Genomic DNA, 26,664 nt, shown 5'->3' on the forward strand with positions numbered 1-26,664 from the left:
TGCCTTACAACGCCAGCCCTTCTCTGCTTTCACTACTATTACAGAGAATAGAATATTGGAGCACAAAACACAATTGTGCCAAAAGTCAGGAATGCCTTCAAAATGTATTGTTCTAAATGGTGGTGAGAGTGCTTTTTCTTTACAGTTTCTTTTTCTTTTCCCCAGCACTAATATAATTTCAGTCTAGTTATGGCCCCCATCTGCACTTACATTCTGGGCAATAGTGTTAAAAATACTTACATAAGCATCAATATTGGGCACACGTTAAAAAAGTCAGTCTAAACACTCCACTTTTCTCCATAGTTCCTGATACTTTCACTGCATTTCACCCAGTGATGAGCACATAGAATGAAAAGCCAAAGTTGTTGAATGCTACAAGCTCTTAATTTTTTTAAAAATGTTAATTCCTACCTTTATCATTCTAGAGAGATCTCCAGCATCAGCTAATTCCAACACTATGTTCAGTTCATTGTCTTCAATGAATGAGGCATAATATTTAATTACATTTGGATGATTCAGTTGCTAAGAAAGTAGAATAATAATGCACATTTTAGTATAGAGCACATCTTATCTTTTAAGACAGACATATGAAACATTCTTATTTAGGCAAACGAAACAACCCCTAAAATCTATTTCAGTATGATGCAAAATGTATTTGCTTATGAGAAGCATTTACAGATAAACATTTTGCAAGAACATGGCATTTTAGGATCAACATGATGACTGAAGTTGCAATTTTAGAGGAATTTTGCTTCAATGTATCTATGCAATAGCATGCTAAACTGTTACCTGAAACAGCAAAGTCAATTTTTAAAATCAGTATTTTACAGTACACAGGACACAGTTATTTACAATACTGTGGTTTTAGCAGAAACTTCTACTTGAAAAGTCACCCATTTTTCTATAGGATGTACTTCTCAATGTTAATTTTTAAAGCAATAAAGATTACAACATTCCTTAAGCGAGGCTTATAAAAACTACACCGACAACAGTGGACACCTCAAGTATGTCTATGAAAAACTTAATATGCTTTGATGATGGCTGCACCTTTTTTAAACAAATTTTTTACCTTAAGAAGATCTATTTCTTTGATGCAGTCAGCACGGGCTTTGGCATCCATTAAATCAAATATCTATGCACAAGAGATAAGACATTTTTATTAAGTGATAAAAATATAGCAAACAGAGATCATTATCATTATTTCATAGCATCCATAAAGCAACTTGAGTTATGCATTTCATGGCAAGACATAACATTGCAGTAAGAAATGCTCCTAATGCTCTGATGTACTGATTCACTGCTATATCCATTCTTTTAGCCCCCTCGTAGAAAACAAGTCCATTGTAAGTACAAGTCTTCAAATGACTTAATTGCCACCTCCGTGTATCTGTTGAAACACACAGCAATAATTCAGCACATTTCCTTCAAGTTGGTTCTAATCCAAATGTCAGCTTCCTTCCCCATTCCTGCCACAGCATTATCACAAACTGATTCTTTCTAGTACTGAACATACCTTTTTTTCCTAGTCCTTGCTACAGTCTTCCTTTTCTATTCTAAATAATGCATACACTTTTACTCTCTCTCTCAGGATCAAAACTTCATTGTCTCCTCCAATTCTTTCTCTCCCATTTCTTTCCCTTCAGCAAGCAAGAAGTAATTTGGGTTCTGTAATTTGTTTACTAGAGCATTTTTTCCTAAGCCCTCATCTGTCACCTTGACTTTTTCAGCCTTTTACACTTAGACATCTCTGCTCTTCATTTTTTCCCCACCTCCCATCTGCTCCAAATTACTTTGCAATGTATCTCATTTTTGCCTCCTCCAGTTAACCATGTTACTCTCCACTAATTTCAATTTTTGTCTGGAGTCATTTTTTCCTGCCATTAGAGTCCTTGTCCATGTTCTACACATCTATATTTGATCTAATACCTTTCTATTTTCACTCCCTTTTTTTATCACCTTTGGGTTCCCTTCTCGCTTCACTTTCTCAGATGTGTATCTCCATACACTGCCACTGACTATACCCCTTAGAAATGACCAAAATGTTACTTTTTCAAGGAACCTTCCTCTCTCATTTGCTATTACTTTCTGAATAAAAAAAACAACACAAAAAAACCCTGCCACAACACCCACTCATCAACTTCTGTGTGGTCTGCCTATAACAATTTTGAGGTATCCAGAATAATAAGAGATGCATTATGAGTTTTAGTAATTGCCACAACATTTATGAGATCACCTTTCCCACTTACATCTTTTCAATGCACATAATTTCTTTCTAGATAGTCTCCAGGAAAAGATGTATTATATGCTGTGAAGATCACTGGTACCTGGTTCCATCAGCTCAAAACGATCAAAAGCTCAACAGCTGACAGCTTCCATTTCATATCTTGCCACCAACCCCAGAAACAAGAATAAGGATTAACAGCACTTTGAGTACTTAATGTCTGCAAAAAGGTCATCTCTTAAACTGACTGCCTAACTGTCCATGTGAATCACACCTTCTTTTACTCTCCCCAAAGAAGTTCAAACAAACCAGGAAGTCCACATATGATCTGCTAAACCTCATCTTAATTTTCTATGCCACTATGCACAATAAGTTTGTCAATCCCTTAATCAACTGAAAGAGAAATCTAGAGACTTCACCCATGGAGCAAAGTCCTCACACGTGCTCTTGACTAGTCACTACTTCCCTTCAGACATCCAGTCTTCTGTCTTCAGAGCTGGCATAAGAAAAAACAGCCTGAAGTGGATACAAGATTCACTTTTTGACAAAATGACAACTAAGTCAAGAACTGAAATGCCAGGCTTGTAGACAGTAAGAAGAAAAGGGGGAGGAGGAAAGAAAGAAGAAAACAAAACTACCTACCAAGAAAGAAAGGGAATAAACCATCTCACAACTACTTGTATATTAATGCCAGGATGATGGGAAATCAACAGACTGAGCTAGAAGCAATTATTCAAGGAGGAGACTGTGGAGGACTTCACAGAAACACAGCAGGGTAAGTCACAAGAAAGGAATGCTAACACTAAGAAATAAAGCAATTTCAGATGTAGTAGAAGAAAAGAGTTAGTACTATATATGAAATTACAGGTACAAGTATTAAGAGGTAAATAACACTGATGGAAAAGACAGAAAAGATAGTTTATGAATTAAGGTTGGGAACTTAGTGAAGAAGATGAAACAGCCTGCATCTGTTACAGATCTCAACTCTGAATGAAAAAAACATTGTTTTTTAATCATTTTGACAATAGACTGGAGTCCTAGTATTTGGTACAGTCATGAAGGACTGTAATGATTTTTCCAGGAAACACTTAGGAAAGTTCTAAATATGAAAGCACATTAACTGAGGAAATACTGGGAAAACATGAGATCATAATTGTCTTCCCCTGTAACCTAAGAGGCAGCAAATGGAAAATTTTATACTCTCTCTCCCAAAAACAAAATCAATGTAAGTGTGTACCAGGGAGCAGGGAAAAAAGGGGACAGGTATAGGGGCATGTCTTGAAGCTTCACACTTTTTCTAAGTTCTAAATAATAGTGAGATAAGAATGTTCCTTATAAATGATACAGAGATTACAACTCCAAACACAGTGGAGAATCTAATCAAAGCTGCAGACAGAATTTTAGGCTGAAAATTGTAAACAAATTATCTATTTGTAACATTTGGAGAAATTACCCAAAGCACAATTTCAAGATTCAAAACCAAAAGTTTCATTGTGTAAAAAAAACCAGGGCAGTTTGCACCTGTTAGTGACTGTTCCAATATGCCAAGAGGCTTATTAACTTACCTATACCAGGAGTGTTTCCCTACACACTTAAACGAGCCAATTTTGCGAGCAAATTTTTTTTTTTTTTATAAGCTATGCCTCTGATAGGGATATAAATCAGTACCTCTCACAGAGGAATAACAAAACAACAAAAATAAAGCCCTAGACTCAGGACTGTGAAAGATCTAGGATGGAGGCATAGGAAAGAAAGACAAAATTTTGTTTGTGTATTCTGGCTGGTATTCCCAGTGCTTGTAATTTGTTATTAAACAGCCTGGAGTAGACTAGACCAAGCAGCTGCTCTCATGAAAGGACAGACTTAAGTTTTATAAACATGAGTCCCTATACTTTTGCTACACTTCATACAGCAGAGCAGCAAATTTGTCACAGCTTCAGCTAAACAGAATATTTCAAACATTACCTGAATAAAATAAAGCAAGACAGAAAAACTGAGTCTTTTTTGATCCTTGCAAACACAAAGACAGACAATCTGAAGATTTACTATATATCATTCTTGAGGTTCTGCGGTAGACTTTGGTCCAGATCTAACCTCAAAAGACTATAAATAGCATTTCCCAAAAATCCAGAATTTCAGTTTCACAGACATTAACCTCTTCCAATAATAAGATTGGAAAAAAACCCACAACCTAAAGTAACAACCAAAAAAAAAAATCACCCAGTCCACGGTCTCTGAAGAACCTCTGCCCTATCATATCAGATTCAAACAGCTTGCAGAGATTTTCTTTCTGAAAGGATTATCCTTCCATTTTGCCAAACTGCTGTAGTTCAGATCAGAGGCCCCTAATGTAATAAACCCTGTCAGCTCACAAGGAGGCTACTGTAAACACGAGAAAACCTCCACGCTTCATCACCAGAAGATGACTCAACACTGAAGAACGACTTACACTGAAAAATGGAAGCCGCAATGAAAGATTTTAGGAGTTTAAGAACATCCTTTGAAGTGCATGTCAAAATTACACATGGCACCTGGCAGCGATCAGAAGGCTTGTTTTGCATGAGCTGCCGCAGACCAGATGACCGCGCGGGAGAAGCTGTCCTTCGCTTGTGGTTTACTACAGACTGGCCAATGTGAAGAGATGTCGGTACTTCCATCACGACTGTAACAGCTTACAGCTTTGCAGCTACTACTACTCAGAAAGCCAACCTGAAAGGTCAGCTTATGCTCCCCACTCTCCAGCATGCGGGTGGCACACAGATTTACCTCACACACACACAACCTGTAGCCCTATAAAGACAGTGTTGCCACTGCTATCAGCAGGCCACAAGCCTAAGACTGCCTAAAGACCTTCCACATTTTGGCTGGTCTTCTCTTGGCCTGAACTTATTTTTTTGAGCTCAGATTTAGCTGTAGCGGTTGAGAGACTTAACTGTAATGAAGTTATTACAGTCAGACAACTTGTGTCTAACTTGTTTTTAGATTCAGCTCAGCTTTGTGCAACTGCACGGTCTTAAGGAAATTATAGCAGATACAATAAAGGTCTAACAAAACCAGTGTGATGAACATTGATAAACTTTTGGACCAAGACAAAGCATTAGCAACTGACTGCTGGAAAGCACCCAGCATATCCCATGTAGAGCCACCACCAGCAGCCTCCTCCCGGCAGAGCTCAGGAAACTGGGAGGGGGGGCCTGAACAGCATCGATGTGAAGCAGCTTGTGTACATCGATTATTGGGAACCAGCAGTAATTAGACCACAAGTGTTAGCATCACTGTAATTGGCTAACAATAACAACTGCTGCATTTTGATTAGACTGCTAGGGCATTAATTAGACTAACAATAAATTCTAATTCTTGACTCCACTTATGAGGTCAGGATCACAGGGTAATTCAGGTTGGAGGTGTGTTTCTCCAGCCAGCACAAATTGCACAGTGTAACACACACTTATTACTTTTCCCTAATTTCTCTTTTCAAGGACTACAATAAGATTAACATTTCTACAAAGGAATTACGTTTGCTGTGGAAAACCTAATAATAAGCAAAAATTATATTAAATGGTTTTATGATTGCCAGTTTTCATGAAGAGTGTAATCAAAAAATCTCATTGTGGTATCTATACCTTAGTTAGCAATTACTGTGAAATTCCTGAAAACAGTTAGGCAAATACAGCTGAAGAGACTTAAGAGAGCATTTTAAAAGCCCTTAGCAATTTTTCTTTCCACTTAGCAAGAACACTAAGTGAAACAAAAAGTCCATTTTTAGCTCTCCATTTTTCATCTCCCACTGCAATCAATAGCATACAAAGGAAGAGTAGAAGGACAGGCATACATTGATATTTATTCCAAAATATTCCCCTCTGTGTGCTAGGCAACTAAGGGATCTCTGCTACCTCTGAATTGAATCACTTCTCCAGTACCATCTGGGCGTAGATTATAATTTTATTCTTTCAGCATTCTAGAAATACCAGTTGTAAGTACTGTCAAGAGATATCGATATTTTTAAAATAGTTTCTAAGCTATTGTAAGATACAAAGCAGGAACTGTTCCCTATGCAAATGTGTAAACTAAACAAAAAGGCTGCAATACACAAAATCAACTTCCTGAGTAAAGTTCTTACATTCGTGCTCACGCATGCAACTAGAGCTCCTAGAAGGCTATGTGCCTAGCAAGAAGGTTTAGAAACATTTAACCACCAGATGGAAAACATCAGGCCCTAGGTTCCAAGTATACACTGTATCTGATCAATTACCACCTACCAATTTAACTCATCATCTGAAGTAACCTGCCAAGTTGGGGAATCTACTCGATTCCTCTTGCTCTAAAGTCCATCACTTTTCCAAGTTTTCCTTTCCAGTATTGAAAAGGATAAAGGTCTTTCTAACCTCGCCATTTAAATGACAATTTAACCTATTTCTGTTTGAAATTCTGTATAAAATAAAACTACCAAAAAATATTTCCAAACCAAAACACAAACACGACTGCTGTAACATAAAACTACAGGCAGGCAAGCAAAATAAAGACTTGAATGCACATAAATATTAAGAGATATGATACTGCATAGCAACAATGAGCATTAGAGTATTTTGCTACCACAGCACTGCTGTGTTGAGACAATAGTGCTTCATAAAGTGTGAAATTACAAATGCTTTCCTAAGATTAATTATCTCTAATTCAGGCCTGAAGTAGCAATCCACTGACAATGCACAATGAATAATGAATGTAACTGCTAGATAAAAGGATTCATTGTCTGAATCTCTAACACAGGGGTCTCCAATTTTGGAATTAAAGGGAAGGAACAGTGGCACAACGTAAGGCAGAAACGTAATGAATCTGGAATTCTGTTGAAATATGCAGTTTCACATAATACTTTAAATTTTGAGTTGCTAAGGTTTACTTGAAAAATAGCTCGTAAAGTGAAATCACACAGCCTTACAGTCACTGACTTCAGATACTTACAACTCTTTTGCCCTTTAAGGATGTTTTGTGAACATTTATTCCAGTATCTAGCAGTTGCCTACTCCCCTGGTGTCACTTGGAAGTGACCACTAGGGCGCTCATTGCTCAGAACGCCACACCATACCTCAGGGTGTTGATGGTTCTGTTGCAAGGGTTACTTGGCAGCAGTAGCGATGTACTGCTGCTTCCTCAGGCATGATCTTTCAGTACAGTTTGGACCTCAGACTTAACACACACTAGGAAACTTATCTAGAAGCTCTTCAAACTTACACTGCTATGTTCACAGCTTATCTGTGGTTGATCATCCCTAATGCTTCTTTGATTCAAAGTGTGGTTTACACAGTAATGGAAGTGAAGTAATGAAGATTTGTTTTTTAATTGTGGTTTTATTTAGGTAATATTTCAACAGCATCTCAGAAACATAGTTCCATGCAAAAAGAGAGAACCTAATTATTATAAATACCACTTCCCTAATTACAAGAAGGCAAACCACACATGGAAGGATGAAGCACAAAGAGTACAATGAGAAGAAAAGACCCAGCAAACTATTTTGTGTATTCTGCTGGTTAAATTACTAGAAAGGAACTGCAAATTAGTTTTCACTCTGCTACATACCCTACTGGAAACCAAATCAAGAATACTACTTCTTCGTGTCACCTGGACTCAGCAGCAACTACAAATTCAGAAAGAGTGGTTTCTGTCACCATCTGCTTGTCCTTCCTCCCACAGCATCTTACTGCCACTTGCTTCTGCTCACACTGAGTTCTACAAACATATATTTTGTAGACATTAATATAATGTTTATCAATATTGTACATATTTCAGCCAAATAAAATTTTAATAGCAGAACATAAAACTCCTGTTTGGAAAGCTTCGTAAGAACTCAAAACTGGCAATCCTTTGGAACAAATAACGGCCTGAGATCCAGTAACTCTTGAAGAGAGGATAACTGAAGAATTTAAGTCACATCAGACCTTCAAGACAGAAACAAACAAGGGGAACCACGAACCGAATACACGTAAAGAGAACAGCTATATACCCAACCCAGCCAGGAAAACAAAATGGGGAGAGGGTGGAACGGACACAGCTTGCAAGATCAGAGAGGAAGACACGTAGTGGTTAAGATGCGAGATGAGAAAAAGGCAGAAAATGGGAAAGTAGAAGAAAGTCCAGATCTCAGTTATGTTATTTAACACGAAGTACAGCATTTAGAGACACTGTCTCAATGTGGAAATGTGGAAAGTGGGATCCATGCACAGATCTAAAATAGAGCCTCTCCCTCATGACAGAAAGAAGCATTCCTCCTGTTTTGTCCATGCTGAGCTTCCATTAATGAAGCATCAGAAAAAAAAGCAGTAGTTTAATCTGAATAAAAGAAAACGTGACTGAAGTTAAAAGCAAGAAGCACCATCACAGAGCAGAGCCACAAAAGCTTCTCTGCCAAGCAATCACTTCTCACCAAAATATATCTATGAAAACAAATTTTATAGTGAAATTAAGTATTATGACTATATTTAAAAAAAATATTTCCAGGCAATCTTAGGGAAGGTCACAGAAGCACAGTAACAATTAAAATGGTCTTCTGTCCAAATGGAACAACTTTACATGTCAAGTATGCAAGCTGAAACGGCTGTGCCAAATGCTCAGTGCTCTCACAAGCCGGGTAATATTCCATCCTACATTTAGGAATTTTTTTCCCTTACATTAGGTTAACCAAATCTCACTTTCCATTCAGATAATAGTCTTCTACATACATCCAGCCTTCATATGGAAAGTGATTTTACAGATCACAGAACATAGCCCCTCCTGACGTGCACTAGGCAATAACATTCAATGGAAAACCAACAGCATATGTTGGATATTTTAAGACAGTCGGAACACTATCAGGATAAAGCCATTTGGGAGAGCCACACCTCTTTAACCCTATTTCCTACCAACCACCAAGTATATCCTTAGAAATTTATTAAATGGTTGAACAAGAAAGCTTTTCTGCTATAGAAACTATGACCCATATATGGACAGCATGATATCTTCTTCATTAGTTGGGAAAAAAAAAACAAAACAAAAAAAACCACTTTTGTCAAATTAGGAAATCTGATGTGAGAATACAGCTATACATACTGACTTCTGAAATACTGTTAAAAGTATACATGCTATAATGCCTCCGTATTCTTAATGCAAACACCGTTATAAAAATTTCATATTTAACAGTGAAAGGCTGGACTTTATGACTTTCTTCAAGTACCCAGGCATTCCACATCCACCTTAATTGACATGCATTTCAAGTCACATTTGACCTTTTTGGTTTCTCATGCACTGAAAATGAAGGAAGAATTAGCCTAATGTTTTAAGACTGTTGATCAAAAGTTCTTAGAATATATTTCAGCTTTTGAAGTAGTATATATCTGGCAGTTTTCCCAGAAGGGGGAACCAAGTCTCTTTTTTTATGACTACCAGGACTAGCCCTGCCTCCTGGTGCTGCAGAGCACAGGAAATCACAGAAATGGAACAGCAAGTCAAGATACGACAGAGAAATTTACAGGGCACGTGTTAGCACAGCAAAAAGAAAATTATTAAAATCCAGAAAGGCTAGAAAAGAATCTATGAAATCTGACACACATTATTTTGCAATATATAAAGGTAACAAAAAAAACCCTTCAGCACTGATGACAGTATTCCTTCAAGTAATATGCTAAACATATCTTAAGAGATCAGAACTGAAATGACAATTTTAGTTTCAGTTTCAAAACTAAACACGTTGTCAGGGAATTTTCAAAGTAAATCCAATAGTGAATTTTTAGAGGGTGACAGTCTTATAACAAACATCTCTGAGCAGCTCCAAACAAAAAAAGAGAATGGAAATAATACTGGATAGAGGCTTAGTTCGAGCTGCCTTTTGCCTGTCCAACAATAAAAAAGCATGAGTTTTTTATTTAAACTGTCACTTTTGGTTTAAATATTTTAAAAGTTGCTAACTGCAAAGACAAAATATCTGAACAAATAATCAGCCCATTTCTTATACTAAAATTTACAAGGCCTTAACGTTTCTTGGCCGCAGTAACTTAATCAGTTTGCTGCTCTTCTGTGACAGAACTGCTGTTTCACTACCGGTTAAGCTGTGAATCTTGGAAATATTCAGGGTCCTCAAGAACATATTTTGACCAATGCAATTCACTTAATTTCACAATGCACTCGCATTTAATTACTACACAGGGTCCCATACACAGATATATTATTCATGAACATGATAATATGAACTCAGTTGCATCCTGAAATCTGAAGGAAACACTGACCTATAGATTCAAGCACAGTTTTGGTTTATATTTGTTTCGGGTAATTTTCAATCTTTTGAAACAGTAATTCCTTTCAACTATTACAAGTTTGATTACATATAGAACTTATTTGATTTATGCACTTTTGAAGCATGGTTACTCTCTGAAAAATTACTTACAGATGTTTATTTAATAAAAAAATGTGTGAATTTGCATAATATTCTCACATTAGACACCACTAAATATTTATATTATTTATAGATTCCAAGCTTTGTTTAGGACTGTTCTTATACAGCTAATTTATATATGTTATCTTTTCCCAACAACTCTGGACTTTCAATTTCAAAACACTGATTTGTGAAATACTACACAAAGTCATGTCACAAATTTTCAAAGCTCTTAATTTCCTACTATCTAGATGCTAAGCGTTTAGAAATTCATTAAGACCACATCCAAATGACATATGCCTTTCAAATTTAATTGTATCGAATCCTTTTAAATATTTATACATAAGGTCATCCTTACCTGAACCTTCTTCAGTGCCACTGGTACCCCATCCAACAGGCAGGTTGCTCTGTAAACTTCACTGAACTGCCCGCGGCCAATCTTTTTCTCTATTCGGAAATTGGCAAGTGTATTATAGCCCATGTCAGGTCGCAAGGCTTTCTAGAATCAAAGATATCGGAAAACAGTTTGCACTTAAGTCAGTAAGACTAATCATGCCAGAGTAAAAATACATTTGAAAGAATATGGTTTAAACTATTAAACTTGTCTTATTCCGATACATTAAAAGCAAAACTGTCCCAGACTAATCACAAGATGTTCTAAAGAAAGCATCCATTATACTATTTTTGGAGTGAGAATTTAAAATTATAAAGTGTTGAGATATATTGAAAATGTTTTTACCCTATCATGAGTCTGAGACACAGAAGAAAAGAAATCCCAACAGGCTTTAATTTGCCATGTTTCCTTTTTATGTTCTAGCTCCCTCCATCCAAAAAAAAAACCAAAAAAACAAACCAAAAAAACCAACAATCCACTAAACAAGAAGAGAGACACTAGAGATTATAATAAAGGATCAGCTCGCATAATAGTAATTTAATGTGGTATTTAAGTACCTATGCAATGTATTTTTATATAATCTTCTGTTGCTCCAGAAATGAAAATAGTAGGACACTCATTTTGATAAAAGTGGTGCAGCATTAATGCTAGAATGCATTCCAAAATGCAGGACCTAGCTTAATGAGATATTTATAGGGCTTTTAGGGAAAATGCCTAAAATTACACATCACTTCAAGATTTACAATTCTCTACACAGAGCTGCAAGATACAGACTCTCTAAATAGGCTATATTTAAGAAGTATTGTGTTCTTCCCATTTGAATTGGGAGTTGCAGCCTCTGTCTGCACAGTAACTTGACAAATATTAGCGTGAACTACTAAGGCAGTGTGACAACCGCATGCTGAGAGCAAAGTCTCACTAATGTGTTTTGGCATGCAGGTTTGTAATCACACATTTACATATGCAATGACCTACATTTGCATGTCAGATCACACACTGTCTTGCTTTATTAAGACCGGGCACCTCCCTGTGCTTGGCGGCCAGAGTGGCGAGAGAGGGCCAGAGGGCGGTGTTTTTTGGCAGTTGAGGGATGAACTGCCACCAAGGATTAGGCTGATATGGCCTGAGCATTAGACACTTCATTAGAGGTAATCTGTTTAACAGTGGGCAGTGTATGTAAACTTCACAGCCCATTTGCGGCACCTTTTCCCCCCCATGGCCTTTCTTCAAAGGGCAGCGTGGCTGAGTGACAGCTTGTCTCATCTGCTCCCTTGTCCTGTCATACAATTTAGATGTGGAGAGCTGACATGAGAAGCAACATAGCTGCACATCTCCAACTACCACTGGGCCTCTCCTCGCCACAATGCAATTTGTACGGAAATAAGCTTGTGCAGGATAAAGATTTCCTTCGATCCGAGACCGTAACAGAACAGATTAAATACACTTCACTAATGATCACATTACATTGTATTCACCGAGTAAATCAGTGAGCACTCGGAATATTATAGTTTCCATGGAAGAGATACCTATCTTACAACATTAAAATAACCAATGAGTTGCTTCCTCTTTTCAGACTCATATTTTAAGCTTTTGGCCAAGCAATGTATTAAAACTGTATGAATATTTTTCTTTTTTCTGCTCTGAATAGACTTCCGTAAATTTCAGTTCTCAGCCACATATTCAGTTGTAAACCTGAGCACAGAAGAAATGGGAGGAAAGGGAAAATTAGTTTAAAAATTTCTACTAGAAAGAGGTAAGACATATCATAATATACTAATTAATTAATCATGGCATGAAGAGCTCATTTATATGACAAGTAAATGAAGACAATCTTCAACAGAAACCTTAATACTCATTTTCAGATTAGTTTCAGTCTTAGAAAAGAGCTGGTACCCAATTTAGCAGACGGCTGCCAGGGAAAGAAAGCATACGTTGGTGAAAGGCCACAGTAGTTAGTACAAGGCATTCACAGTTAACTTCTAAGACTATGCCAGATAGTGGCTCTCCAGCTTAGCCAGAGCTCTCAAGAGATGTCCTAATTCAGTGTTTTTCCAAAACTTTCTATTTGCATGCAATTCCCATCATCTTCAAGATTTAAATTTTCAAAAACATCTAATGCCCCATAAAATATCAATGAACTTCAGTACTGATCGAAGGAGGCACACAAAAAGACAGCATGTTTCACAAATCTGTTAGAGACCACTGACAAAACCAATAAAGTCTTTATTCACCAAAACATCCTATCTTACAAAGAGCCCAGTGCACAGCACACATTGGTTTCTCCAGTGACCAAGCCTTCCCAGGAGGTCCTTGTCCTCTCCCACTGCAGGCTCCTCAGTACTGCTCCATTACTGTGAGCCAGTGCACTATACTGAGTCAAAGACTGATCTGGATTTTTAAAAAGAAAATTCAAAAAACAATTTTTTTTTAATTATGCACAAATTCAGTTCAAACATAGCCAAAGAAATAGTTGAATTGAGCAATTTAGAGATTCTAATAAGCAGTTAAGAGTGGAATGAGACAGGTTTTTCCTAATTGGGCTTTTCTGCTGAAGAAATCACACCACACATTTTTAAAAATGTTTAGCCAGGTTCCTTCTGTGAGGATTCCTAACCTATAAAACTAAGTGCTCTCAGGTTGAGAGAGAACATTGAGCAGATTAATAGCCAGCTATAAGATGAGAAACAGCAGGAGAAAAATTATTTTCTCAGAGAAGTTACCAGTGAAATCCCAAAGGAAACTGCACTATTCAATACATATAATGAAGCAATAAAGTTTCTTTACAATCCAAACTTATCCAAGACAACCAGCTCAAAATATGACTGCAAAGCCTTGCAGATGATTCCCTTAGTTTTCCACCCTGGCACTCAGTACTAGCATCCCAAGGCTAGCAATCAGAAACTTAATGGGAAATACAACTCTCAAGACAGAGAACAGACTTTTAAATTAGCTATTACAACACAGGAAAAAGATCTACAAAATACCATGGAAAAACTTCCTTGAAAAGTTAAACTGATTGGTCAGTCATCATCAAAAAGAAAGGCAGACATTTTTAGGAAAAGCATTTGAATGAAACAGAAAAGAAAATGTTTCACTACTTAATTTTATTGTGTGCACACTGAATACCGCACAGAGCTCTGACCCCTCGTTTTGAGGGGAATACAGGGGAACTAGAAAACAAAGAGCAGAATAGCAATACTGAGCAGAGATATGCAATCTCTTCTGTATAAGAGACTTGATAAACTATTGTTCTTCAGCTTAGGGGAAAAAAAAAAAACACAACACCAAAAAAACCCAAACAGTAAGGGATATATGCTGCCTTTGGTTTACCAGGTCTAGTAACAGAGTCGTTTTTCCCCTCTTCAGATGCTAAAAAGCCCCCATTCTGCTCTTGAGGAAGTTCTAGAGCTTGAAGTCTACTGTATCAAAATACTAATCTGTATTTTCCTACCTTGTTGCATAATCCTTTTTACAATATTCAAGAGCTTTGAGCGCATTTAGATATCTGCGCTTTCAAAATGTCCTTGTGATGTAATGAAGTACAGTGTTTTAACTTTGTAGGTAACAGACTATGACAGAGATTTTGGGCACTTAATTCCAAACAGAAAATGAGTTTCTAATGGCACAGAGTCTAGCTGGAGGCCAGTGCATCTCAGGGGTCAATACTGGGTCCAATCCTGCTCAACATCTTCATTAATGGTCTGGATGATAGGGCAAAGTGCACCCTCAGCAAGTTTGCTGATGACACAAAACCGGGAGGAATGGCTGATGTGCCAGATGGTCAAGCTGCCATCCAGAGGGACCTCAACAGGCTGACGGGAACCTCATGCAGTTCAACACAAAGAAGTGCAAAGTCCTGCACCTGGGCAGCAATAACCCCACGCACCAGTATGTGCTCGGTGCTTACCTGCTAGAAAACAGCTTTACAGGCCAGACCCTGGGGGTCCTGGTGGACATCAAGTTGAGCATGGGCCAGCAAGTGCCCTTGCCGCAACGGCAGCGAATGATGTCCCGGGCTGCATTAGGAGGAGTGTTGCCAGCAGGTCAAGGGAGGTGATCCTTTCCCTCTACTCAGCACTAGTGAGGCCACACCTGGAGTACTGTGTCCAGCTCTGGGCCACCCATACATAGACATACTGGAGAGAGTCCAGCAAAGAGCCACTAACAATCAGGGCACTGGAACATCTCTCATATGAGGAAAAGCTGAGAGCACTGGGAACATCCAGCCTAGAGAAGAGAAGGTTCAGGGGGGGATCTCATCAATGTGTACAAATACCTGAGGCGATAGCGTTAAAAGACAGAGCTAGGCTCTCTTCAGTGGTGCCCAGTGACAGGACAAGAGGCAATGGGCACAGACTGAAACACAGGACGTTTTGTCTGAACATCAGGAAACATATTTTTACTCTGGGGGTGACTGAGCACCGGCACAGGTTGGCCAGGGAGGTTGTGGAGCCTCCCTCCTTGGAGATATTCAAAAGCAGTCTGGACGTGGTCCTGAGAAACCTGCTCTAGGTGACCCTGCCCGAGCGGGAGGGCTGATGACCTCCAGAGTTCCTTCCAACCTCAACCATGCTGTGAAATGGTGTTTTCAAACTAATTGGGACTAAGCCACTGTTTGGCTAAATCTTCTCATGCTCCTCAACAACAATTTTCCGTGATTAGGGTAATTTAATTTGCTACAAATAGGAGCATATATTTACACAATATAATGACCAAGAGAATTAGAAGAGATTCACAGGTTTATCAAAACCTGACACACAATTCTTCATAAATCATTACCTCACCTCTTGCTCATAACGTGCTGTATTTTCAATTCCAGTTCTTGCTTCTCCTAAATATATCAGCAATTAGTACAGTAACCTCTTTTCATTACTAGTTTTCACCATAAGCATGCTCCATTAGCAGAGAAATCCATAAGAATTAAAGTATGTATCTGGCTCACAGGAAAAACAATCTGGATTAACAAGACGAGAACATCACTGAATGACTATTTTAGTATCACTCTGGCAATATGACTATCAGAGCATGTTTGCTCCCCTTTATTCTCTATCCCTTGAAAAGCAAAACAGTAAATATTCTGATGCCAGGTCCAGCTCAGATCTACAAACCCAAAACCTTTCGTCTCAAGAAAAAAATTATGCTTAGTGCAGTTTACACAGTAATTGATTTAAAAAAAAAGAATAATGAGACACAGATTATGAAAATGCTTGACAGTTAAACAAAGCTGAGAATAAACATTAATTTCTTCTTTTGTAGAAAGTGTCTAGTTGATTACAGCAGTATTGATTTTAGGTCTGTCCTTAGTTTACCACACAGGAAACTGGATACCTGTAGATGAGCCGTATTACTTGGAATAGTAAAACTAGAAGCATATTTTACTAGTATGAATTAATGAACTGAATTTGTAGGTCAAAGTAATATTCCCAAAGTTGAACCAGTCCTCAAAAAGTTGATTCTGTGAATCAGAAACAGGTATTCAAATACTCAGAAGACAGATGAGGAAATATGAAACCTGTTTGTAGTCAGCAAACAGAAAACATAGGAAGGTTTCCCAGAAATACAGAAACCTTCATCAGCTGTGTTCCATTTTCTCTTTAGTCAGGAAAGAAAAAAAAACTGTAATAATAATGGGGACCCTTTATGATATTCATAATATGAATTTTAAGTATTCTTTTTTGTTTGTTACAATGTATTTTCTTAAAATATCTGTATGCATAGCTATACATTCGTCTTAAATTTCTAACTGTTTTGCAGTGGTATAAATGCATTGGTATAAATGCTATTAAATCCAGATTTTTTATCACAATGCTATAATAAAAACACTGGAGCTAAGGAAAGCTGGTTACTGTAAATTTACTAAATTTCACAACCTAGAATTTACTTTAGTTTTTGTAAAATAAAGGGCACAAGTTAACCTATGCTGTTAACAAGAAAATTACAAAATTTAGGTTTCAGCTTTGTAAAGAACTGCCCAGCTTTTACTTTGGAATGGTCACCACAGTAAATATTTTTAGGGTATTGCTCTACAGGTTCTTGCACTCACTCCAAAGAATTACCTCCTAAAAATGTCAAAAAGCAATATCCCAATATTATCTCTTATCAGATAATCTTTATCCTTTGTTTCACACCATCAACACATATCCAAAGATTAAATTTCTTATGCATCTTCTTTCTAACAGAACTACAGTTACTGGGAATTTCTCTTGCCTGGTTTCAACACATAATGGCACTACTTCATATAGTATCACCATCAGGAGGTGTAAGAAGAGAAAGTTGAAGGTAATAGTCTGAAATAAATATGGTAATTCTGATACAATTTCAAAACACATAGCATTTAACAACTCACTATTTCTCAGGAAAACAACTGCCTTCATCTTTGCTTCCTACTCCCACTCCAACTCCAAACCCTCAAAGTTGGTGAAACAGTAGGAGGCAAAAATGAAAAGTAATTATTTTCTGTGAAATACAGGACTGATATTCACTTAATTTCAAGACCACCAGAATACATTCTATCTGTTTACAGCTTCTTTGTCCCCACAAGAAATAATGTTTTCTAATTTATCTCTTTTTCTATTTAAGAAATTGTAACATCCACTCTTGAGTACCTGTTTAAAAAAAAAAAAAAGTACCTGTGGCTGAAATGGTGGAGCAGTAGGCCCCTGCATGCCTTGTGACTGTTCATCCATTCTATCACGTAAAAGCGTCCCTTTTGTCCTGAAAAAAGAAATACAGTCATTACACTGCAATTCAATCTGTATTTATGATCAATGAACATGAGCAGAAGAACTGAAGAATTAATTTTATCATTTGCGTGCTTGAGTTTACTAACATTTAACTATTCCAGCCCTGCACTGTTTTGGGAAGGAAGTTTTCTTATCGTTAGCTGTTCTATAAAATGAAATAAATCACTATACACATCTGAACTTATTATTAAAAGATGTGCATTAAACTATTTCAGCCAGACAAATGGCTCGGTCTGATAAAAGCTGCATCACCTCATTATTCTTCAGAGGCACCAACCACTTGTTTAACTACATAGATGTCTGCTGGCCAGTACCTTAGACCTATGCAGCATGGGAAATAGCCCACCAGTAGAAGAGTTATAACTGCTGCAAGCATACTGTTTATGTTGCATTAATTTATCTGTAGACTTTTAGGGACTATGCAAGAGTAGTTCCACCTAAAGAGAAAAAAGCTGAACACATACACTCATTACATTCGGACAAGCTAACTAAGGGGGCTTCGAGATACCATATTAGGAGCACAGCCTCTATTCCCAAATATGAACCTCTTATACCCATCAATAAGATGGGAGGAAAGATGCTTGCCAAGTTCCCAAGATAGAGACACAAGGCTTTGACCAATAATAAGGGTTGCAAAACATGCAGAATCATTATTAGGAAAAACAGGAGAGACAAAAATGCAAATGCTCAAGAGGCTTTTTTCTCAGCTAAGCTAATTCTTTTTTAGGCTACATGACATTTTGTTGAGGGGGAGCACGTGCAGTTCCCAGTTTTATTGGTGCCTGTGAGGACCATCTCTGTTCAGATGAAGACAACAGAAAGTTCACTGGCAGCTTCTAATGCAAACAATGAAATAAACGTTTATACAAATAAGAGGCAAGCCCTGAACAACTCTTTAATCACACAAACACAAAGTGTTTCTGCCTACTACCTGGTCAAACCCGCCAAGGCCTTCAGAGGAACAAGAGTCATGTGTCTGACTGGAAAATTACATTTACTTTTCAATTTATTTCTTATTTCTTTATTTTCTTATTTCCTGCTCCAAATCCCAAAAGCTCTAGAGATGGTTTGACATAAAACACTTTTCTGATACCTCTTAATCTTCAACATTAGGAAATTTCCTATGATAAATTTATTCTGATAAATCTACATATTTCAAATACTGCAAACATGTCCTTCTGTACACAGAGCTGCTTCTGTTTGTTTCACAAACCTTTCTTTGGAAGGAGTACATAAAAATTCTCAAATAGCATTTAAGTTTCAGCATGAAAGCATACAATCTACCACCTCTGTTAAAACACACACAAAATAAATCTTCCCAGTATTTCTTTAGAGAATATTAAAAAGGGTAGAAATAACTCTCAACATAAAGCAGCAAGCCCTAGAAATGGTAAAGCCCATTGCAAAATATTGAAGAAACTCTAACAAATAGCTTGTGTTCACAGTACTGTTGACATTCTTACAGCATCATTGTGATAACATTACTAATGGATAAAATAATCACAAAGCAGCTTTGCAAAGTTTCTCAAAATACTGCTCTAGTGTACTAAACAGTGGATTGGATACACAAAACAAATCATTAGCGATCTGCTTCCAGTCACCCCATGCCATTCCAGTACCATTAGCTACTCGTAACACCAAACCACAGCCATCCTCCAGAGCGACTAAAGGTCCCCATGGCTTTGTCTTCCTATCCTTAGTACTCCTGTATAAAGGATACAGTTTGGGACTTTCTGTTGTTTTTTCTGAGGATTAGCTGTAATTAATCCAAAGATAAAAGAGATCCGAAAAAGCAATTTCAGGCAGGTCGGGGGGGGGGGGGGGGGGAATCAATTATCAAACTGAGGTGAGAGGCAGAGAAGAAGCTAAGACTGTTAGAGTGAGCGTGGTGCGAAAGGGGGAAACAGCTGGCGGATACATGCTGCACGCCACTGCCTAGGCAATCTTATAGCCAGCCCTAGGACACCATTATTGACACTTGCTGCAAGTTCTACAACATCTCCCGCACAACTTCCCCACCAAGGCAAGAAATCATAAGACAACAGCAGTGAAAATTAAACTGTTGTCACAAAACTGCATCTAATTCTCCAGTTAGATTCACAGAGGTTTATGCAGTTGCAACAAATGCTGGGGGAGGAACGCATGGCAATCTTAAGGAATCTTCTGCTAATTTCTTGCTGTAGAGATCTTTCTATCACTGCCAAGAAGCCAAGAATTCTTTTCCAAAGTGCTACTTTGGAAGAATTTATAAGAATTTTAATCTTTTCGATAGCATCAATATTTCTACTGAAAGTTCTATAGCATGTTTTACTAATATGTTTACATATTGAAGACTGTTAACCATGTAATGCACCAATAGATAATTCCTATGGGTCACACACACTTGTTTCAAAATCCCTAGGAAAAATAAGTAAATACAAAAGTCTTTATCCTCTATTGCAGACATTTATCCAAGATTAATGAAATCCAAGCTGAAATGTTTAGATGATGTATGTTGATTCAGGAACTACGCAACCCACTCATCTAGCCCGAATGGACAGAGGCACTGACTGAAAGTGTTTGGGAATTTGTATCTTTTTTTTTTTTTTTATTTTGAGCAAAAGAGTAGGAGAGAAGTCATATCATTACCACTGCCAGTGACTTGTTTTTATAATAAAAGCAAGCAACTGAAGAGGTAACAAATATGTTCTACCATAGGAAGCATGGAAGATTTATTAACTTGCAGATTTGTTGTTGCTTTTGCAGAGGAAAGGCAAAGATTGGTATTTTCTGTCCATATACGGAAGCTCTTTTATTTTTTAAACTTGTTTTTGTCTTTGAAGACTGCATGATAGATTCACATTTTAGAGTAATTTGGCATTTTGATCATACAAAATGCCAAGGATGCAAAAAAATGCCACGGATGCAAAATGAATCTTTTGTAGTGTTTGTCAACATAAGCAAGAATTAGATTTTGCTGCTTGAAGACTGTTTTCACAGTGAGGCATGCCTTTCACCTTGATAATAAACTCCAGAGGTCAAAACACAGTGGAATAATACTTATCATCTTTAAATTTAAATTGAGGCAATAATTATTACTTCCAAAGATGGTCTTCAAGTTCTAATTTATAGTGGAAAGACACTAAAAATACTGCCAGAGAGTCATCGCTTGTTTAAAATTGAAATGCGAATACAAAACACACTTAAATATGACATGTCTATCACCTCTTTAAACAAGCAATACAACAACCTTCTTCTGCAAATCCATCACCATGATATACCTTGGTTCACGGAAAACAGACAACAGATGAAGCGAGAGGCGAGCCAACTATGCCACCACCACCCAAAACTTCCAAAGAGCCAAGCACAACTGATGTTTTTAAACGCTCTCACACTAATCATGCAGGGGGAAGGGACGGCTTGCCTTCACCATACCACTTGCAAAGATAGGAACAATGAAAGACATTCTGAATCATTTATCTTGCAAAGATGACTTCCATCATTTTGAAGATGAAAATCATTTGGATTCAGACGAAACTGCAAACAACAGTGTTCACAGGAACACAAGCATATATACTGAATCTTATACTTCAATTATGGTTACTAATACTTTGCAGCAATAAGACAACTTTTGGTTAACTACTAATACTTCAAATCTTTGTCTTTTTCAGTTGATCAAAACAGTAGGTGGCACCTACACATCAAGGATGCAGGATGAAGTACCTGGGGATACAGACAACACGACCAATTTTTCATTTGAAATTGCAATTGCGTAGCAACTCCTGTAATTGACACTATTTACTCCACGCACCGAGTCCCCCATACAGCAAAAGGAAGTTAAGTCCTCCCCAGTAAGATAGACTATCAAACTGCAACTGCCTGAACTGGGTATAACACCTTTTCTTTTCTTCAATACACAGGCCTCGCTGTCCTTATTCACTTCCTTAGTGGCCGCCTGTCAAAGCTCTCGGATATCTGCCCATACATCTAAAGATCATGCAAAGACACAAAGTAGCCCAAAATGCAAGGGTGCATTCCTACAGAAGCTCATGTCCCACAATCAGCACTCAGCTGTGCAGGTGGTTTCCACCAGCCTGCTAGAGGAGAGGTGGGACTACTCACAACTGTTCATGAAATCAGAGCAGAGGACCTACTCCTGAACAGGAACCAGAGCTCATCACTGACGTTTCACTGGAATATATTTTAAAATAACATTTAAAAAAAAAAAAAGGATATCTGAGAAAAACTTGAAATCCTTGTGGCTTTTAAGTCTTAAAACTAAGTCTTTATAAACATGATCAAATTATTTCAGGAGAAAAAGTTTAAATGCGCTGCCTAATCACATGAAACATGCTTTTTAAACACTAGTTTCATAGCTCGAAGTCCATAAACCATTCACATTGAAATACATTTCACAGTATTCAGGCAATAACGTTATTGCTTTAATAGATGGCAGTTCTACAACAACAAAAAAATACAATGCTTTCCTGTAGAAAACATCGTTAATAGTCTCAGTGATACCTGGTTTTCATTAGCTATATGCTATACACTTGTTTGTTAATTTTGGATCTTAAGTGGGGACATTCAGTAATCAACGTCAAAGAAGAAACAGCTATACTTAAAAAAAAAAGTATATACTTAATATTCAGTGTGTTACAGTTCTGCTGAGAATCTGAACATCTCAGCGTTCTTTTCTGCAGAATATAGATGTAACTACTCCACATAATTGCTAACACAGAGAAACATGAAGTTGCACAATGTGCTGATCAGGCACACGGTCACTTTAGTTGCTCTTCACAAAGGACGGAATGTACCGTGTTTACTTCTGGATTACACCGTCAATTAAGGCAGGTATTGTTATTTTTTGCTATAACCATTATTTTAGTTAGATTAGAGCCGAGGCCCTCCAGAAACAAGTATCCATTTAACACCGTACATACTCCTTACTTTTTGATGTCAAGTTAGATTCTTCAGTATCTAACACGGATTTAAAATTACGAATTTTAGATCCCTAAACTTTTCAACTATGTTTATTAACTAAATTCAAAGATAAGGATCATGCTCAGCTAAGGGGGAAAAAAAAAACGAAACACCACATATATTAATACTAGTTTCCATATAAGCATATAGGCTAAAGGAATATTTCCATTTGCTTACATCACAACATGAGTCTCAGCTACCCAAAAGCACAATTTAAACCTAGGTAGAACATTCAAATAGTCACCCTGGTTAAAACTAAAAAAAACTGTGCTCTAGAAACAAGGGTTTAGATTTCTAAATGCCGAATATCCAAAACACAATTGCCCAACCCAACACACTGCTGTTAATCCCAGCAGTTTATGCCAGGGAGCCCAAGCACGCCGGTCGGATTCCAGCTCTGCTCTCCGTCCCCTGGAGAGCCACACTGACATAACTGCAACGCTCAGCTCCCAGACCAAAGCCACATACCTTTTGGGAGGCGACAAACTTTAGACCCAGCAACTACAGCTTGGCCCTTAAGCTTGATGTGAGCTTCTTAAGAAACAGCCATCCTACTGGTTTATAAAACACACTGCCTTAACAGTCATTCTTTACCTCTAAGGCAAAAGGTTGGCTGTTTGGAGGGAACTGGCTTGCTGGTCAAACCTGGCCCACACTTTGTCAGGTGACCAACACTGATCAACCCTCTTCAGCACTCTACTCCATGCTGGCATCCAGCATGCAGGCTGCTGTTTACAAATTTTCAAAGTGATTTCAAAAGCAGGGCTCAGGACGCACATGGGGAAGATCCTGGATGAAGCGAGAGAATGTTGGCAGCTGTAAACTGAGCATCCCAACTTCCTTGTTCACGTTACGTTAAATGACAGCACAGCTATGTGTTTTCCAAAGAAATGGGAAGTCAGAAGTCATGTCCAATAAAGCAAACCAACTTTGAATTTAAATCTATCATCATTCTTTAACATTAAAATGTAATTTTTTCCTGGTGCTCTGCATAAACCATTGAACAGGAGAAACACGTAAGTTTTGATGTCATAATAGAAACATTTTACTTGCAAAGTGAAAGTCACTTCAGTTTCATAGATAGTATTTTTAGTGCCTTCCTAAAGCCCGGGAAATACTTAAAAAACAACAGTCCACATACGGTACCCCAAATGCAGCTCTCAGAACACTGACGTGTCCAAAGCCTTTATACACTTCCCGTATCTCAGTATCTCCAAAAGCACAAGAAAACCAATACCCCCAGTAGTTTACCTAAAACTCTGCTCTCTTACTTCAAATTGATTTTGTTGCGGTTTCCTCCTCACACCAGAATGCAACTGGAAAGATGAAACTCAACTGAGTTGTAGTTTAAGTGCTTTACATTTCAAGAAGTTATTCATCCACTTTTATAGCATTCCAGAGTCTATATTTAATATGGGTATATTTAACATGAGCAGCAAGAGATTCTACCTGGAAAAAACAAATTTCCAAATAATAGGAATGACAGCACAGTACATACGTAGTGTCTTTTCAGTAAATTATTCCTGACTAACACAGACTATTAAAATGAAATCTGGTTAAATACATCCACATTACTATGCCATCCATTCATCAGGTTACACACTCAGCTTAAAGACAGCATTAGAAGTGATGAAATAATGCTGAGACACTTTAAATATTTAAAAATAATAGCCAATCAATGCCTTTCCATTAACCATCATGATCTGGTCATGCTCCTGCCCAGTCCACATTATCTATTTCTCAAAAATACTAAACTTTTTATCCATCTGCTGTTAATCACAAATTACAAGAAATATACAATCCACAATGTAATGTCGTCAATAAAATATTACAGTGAGTTATTTGATTTATAGTGTACTGCAATGTTGCTGATTATTTAAACTAGTCATTCATTCAATGAACAAATATTTGATATATGCCAAATAATTACCACACTAGCTTATTTTTCTCACTCTGTGAATAGCTAAGTTAGATGTATGGATTAATAAAACAAAATGCATTTAAGCTGACACTCACTTGAACTCTGCCAAGACAATCAAGACTTAATTGGCAAGGGATAGAGCAAACTCAAGACTGGAAGACCAAGTTAATCATTAGCATAGTAAAGTACGTCATTTATCCCAATTAGTATACATACATGTATATACACACACATTATATACATGCATAATAATATATAAATAATATATAAATATGCACCCACACATATACATGTGTCTATGCATATTTATACATTATGCATATATACCTATGTGTGTGTACACACAGAATATTTACTATTAGCTGACAGTGGTAAAATGAAATATTTGCTTCACATTGTCAAAAAAAGTCTTCTACAATGTGAAAAATACATACTCATTTGTAAAATTCTGTAAAATGTGGAAGCATCCACATCAGAGAAAATTTGTATTTGCAACTTTTAAAGCACTGAAAGTGATTGAATATAGATGCATATACAGATGTAGGATTAGCCTTAATTTTAGAAACAGTTCTAAAAGCCTTTAGTTTTTTAATACGCTAGCAGATCAATACGCCCCGCCGGATGGCAGGACATTTTTCCCCTCTGTAGGGACAGCTTTGAATGTGGACAACACAAATTCTCAGCACTTGTTTATCTACAAGTAGCTATCATCTATCTATATAGAAATAACTAATACTGAATTTTTCAACAGACTTCTGTCCAAATTCCCTACTCATGGGTGGTCCAGTCAAAGAAGCCAAAAAACACACAGATAGTTAAGCTAGGTTAAGAGTTGGTTTTAGCAAGAGCAGAAGTAACCAAATAAAATCTACTTATCAAAAAGTAAGGAAATACACTAAGAGTTCATAGGCAATTTTCTCATCCGTTTGTCCCAATTTATCAGGCATATTTTCATTCCAACCCTGAAAACATACACGCCAGTCACTGTCATTCCCCAAGTACTAGAGTTCGCTCTCTGTCAATGCTGTCTGACTAGAAGATGAAAGTCCAAGCTCTCCTACTTCACAAGTCCGCTTCCCTTCCTCTTCATTTGTTTGCACAATTTAAGAAGTTATATTTTGTTTACTTCTCCCTCTCCATTTCAATTATGTCACTCAAGTAGATTGCTTATCTTGCGAGGTGCTCCCAAAGGGTTGTACATGCACTGACTTGCCCTTTTTTGAACCATTTGTTTGTCTTTTCATATGAATTGAAGAAGAAACAGGAACTGAAACTGCTCAGGCAGCAGGGTCCTACATTTTCATTTAACTTCTATTCACCTGGAAAGAAATTTGATAACCCATTTCTTCATACTGAATAGCCAGTTATAAAGGACAGAGGTGGGTCATGATCATGTCACAGTGAAAAGTTTTGCAGGGAATGAAGTATCATATCTAACCACGATACTATCAAGAAAGCAAATCCTCAGCCCACATCACACACTGTCGTGCTGCTGCCTCTGTAAGGATGCAGTTCTAAGACAGAGTGAACTGATTATGTGATGATGATGCTTCCCCTGCCTTCAGCCATGCCTTCCAGACGCTCTTCCTTCCAGTGGGGCTCCTGTGGCTACCTAGGCTCCTGGTAAGGTAACCGAAACTAGCTGAAAACTAACCTTGACAAAAAGTCAATTTTTCCGGTTCAGTTCCCTGAATCGTTCCATTGCAGAGACAAGGACAGAACCGTGATGGCAAAAGACAGAGGGAAGACAGTTGGGGGTAGAGCAGCCCGAACTTTGATCAGTTAAATCTATTGTCAAATTATATCTCTAACGTGAAATCATACAAGCCAATCTAATAGCGCAGTGACACCAAAGGTCTTGTTTTCTCTCCCTTTCTCTGCCAAATGATCCTGTATAGCCTTCTTGAACTCTGGACCTTTTGCTGAGCGGATTTAATTCCCTAATGCAGCTGGGTTTATGTTCTGCGAGCAGCGAGCTGAATCAATGCATACGGGAGTGTGCTGAATGCCAGAGAAACAGTAAGTAGG

General features: G+C 37.6%; 1 protein-coding gene across 4 annotated transcripts in view; it reads right to left on the reverse strand.

Annotated features, from left to right (window-relative positions):
• Nucleotides 1-26,664, reverse strand: part of NEK7 (NIMA related kinase 7) — a 77,642-nt gene that overhangs the window by 45,663 nt on the left and 5,315 nt on the right. For 2 of the 4 annotated variants that reach the window (XM_075156548.1, XM_075156547.1), the window contains exons 2-5: nucleotides 17,643-17,727; nucleotides 10,978-11,118; nucleotides 1,070-1,132; nucleotides 412-522 (exon numbers count right to left, since the gene is read on the reverse strand). In XM_075156548.1, coding sequence (XP_075012649.1) covers nucleotides 412-522; nucleotides 1,070-1,132; nucleotides 10,978-11,118; nucleotides 17,643-17,699 — 372 coding nt within the window. In that variant the 5' untranslated portion in view covers nucleotides 17,700-17,727. Of the gene's footprint in view, nucleotides 1-411; nucleotides 523-1,069; nucleotides 1,133-10,977; nucleotides 11,119-13,262; nucleotides 13,402-17,642; nucleotides 17,728-26,664 lie in introns of those variants that run through there. The other 2 variants (XM_075156550.1, XM_075156549.1) reach the window with 2 other exon arrangements.

Source organism: Calonectris borealis, chromosome 8, assembly GCF_964195595.1.
Source record: "Calonectris borealis chromosome 8, bCalBor7.hap1.2, whole genome shotgun sequence".
NCBI lineage: Eukaryota > Metazoa > Chordata > Aves > Procellariiformes > Procellariidae > Calonectris > Calonectris borealis.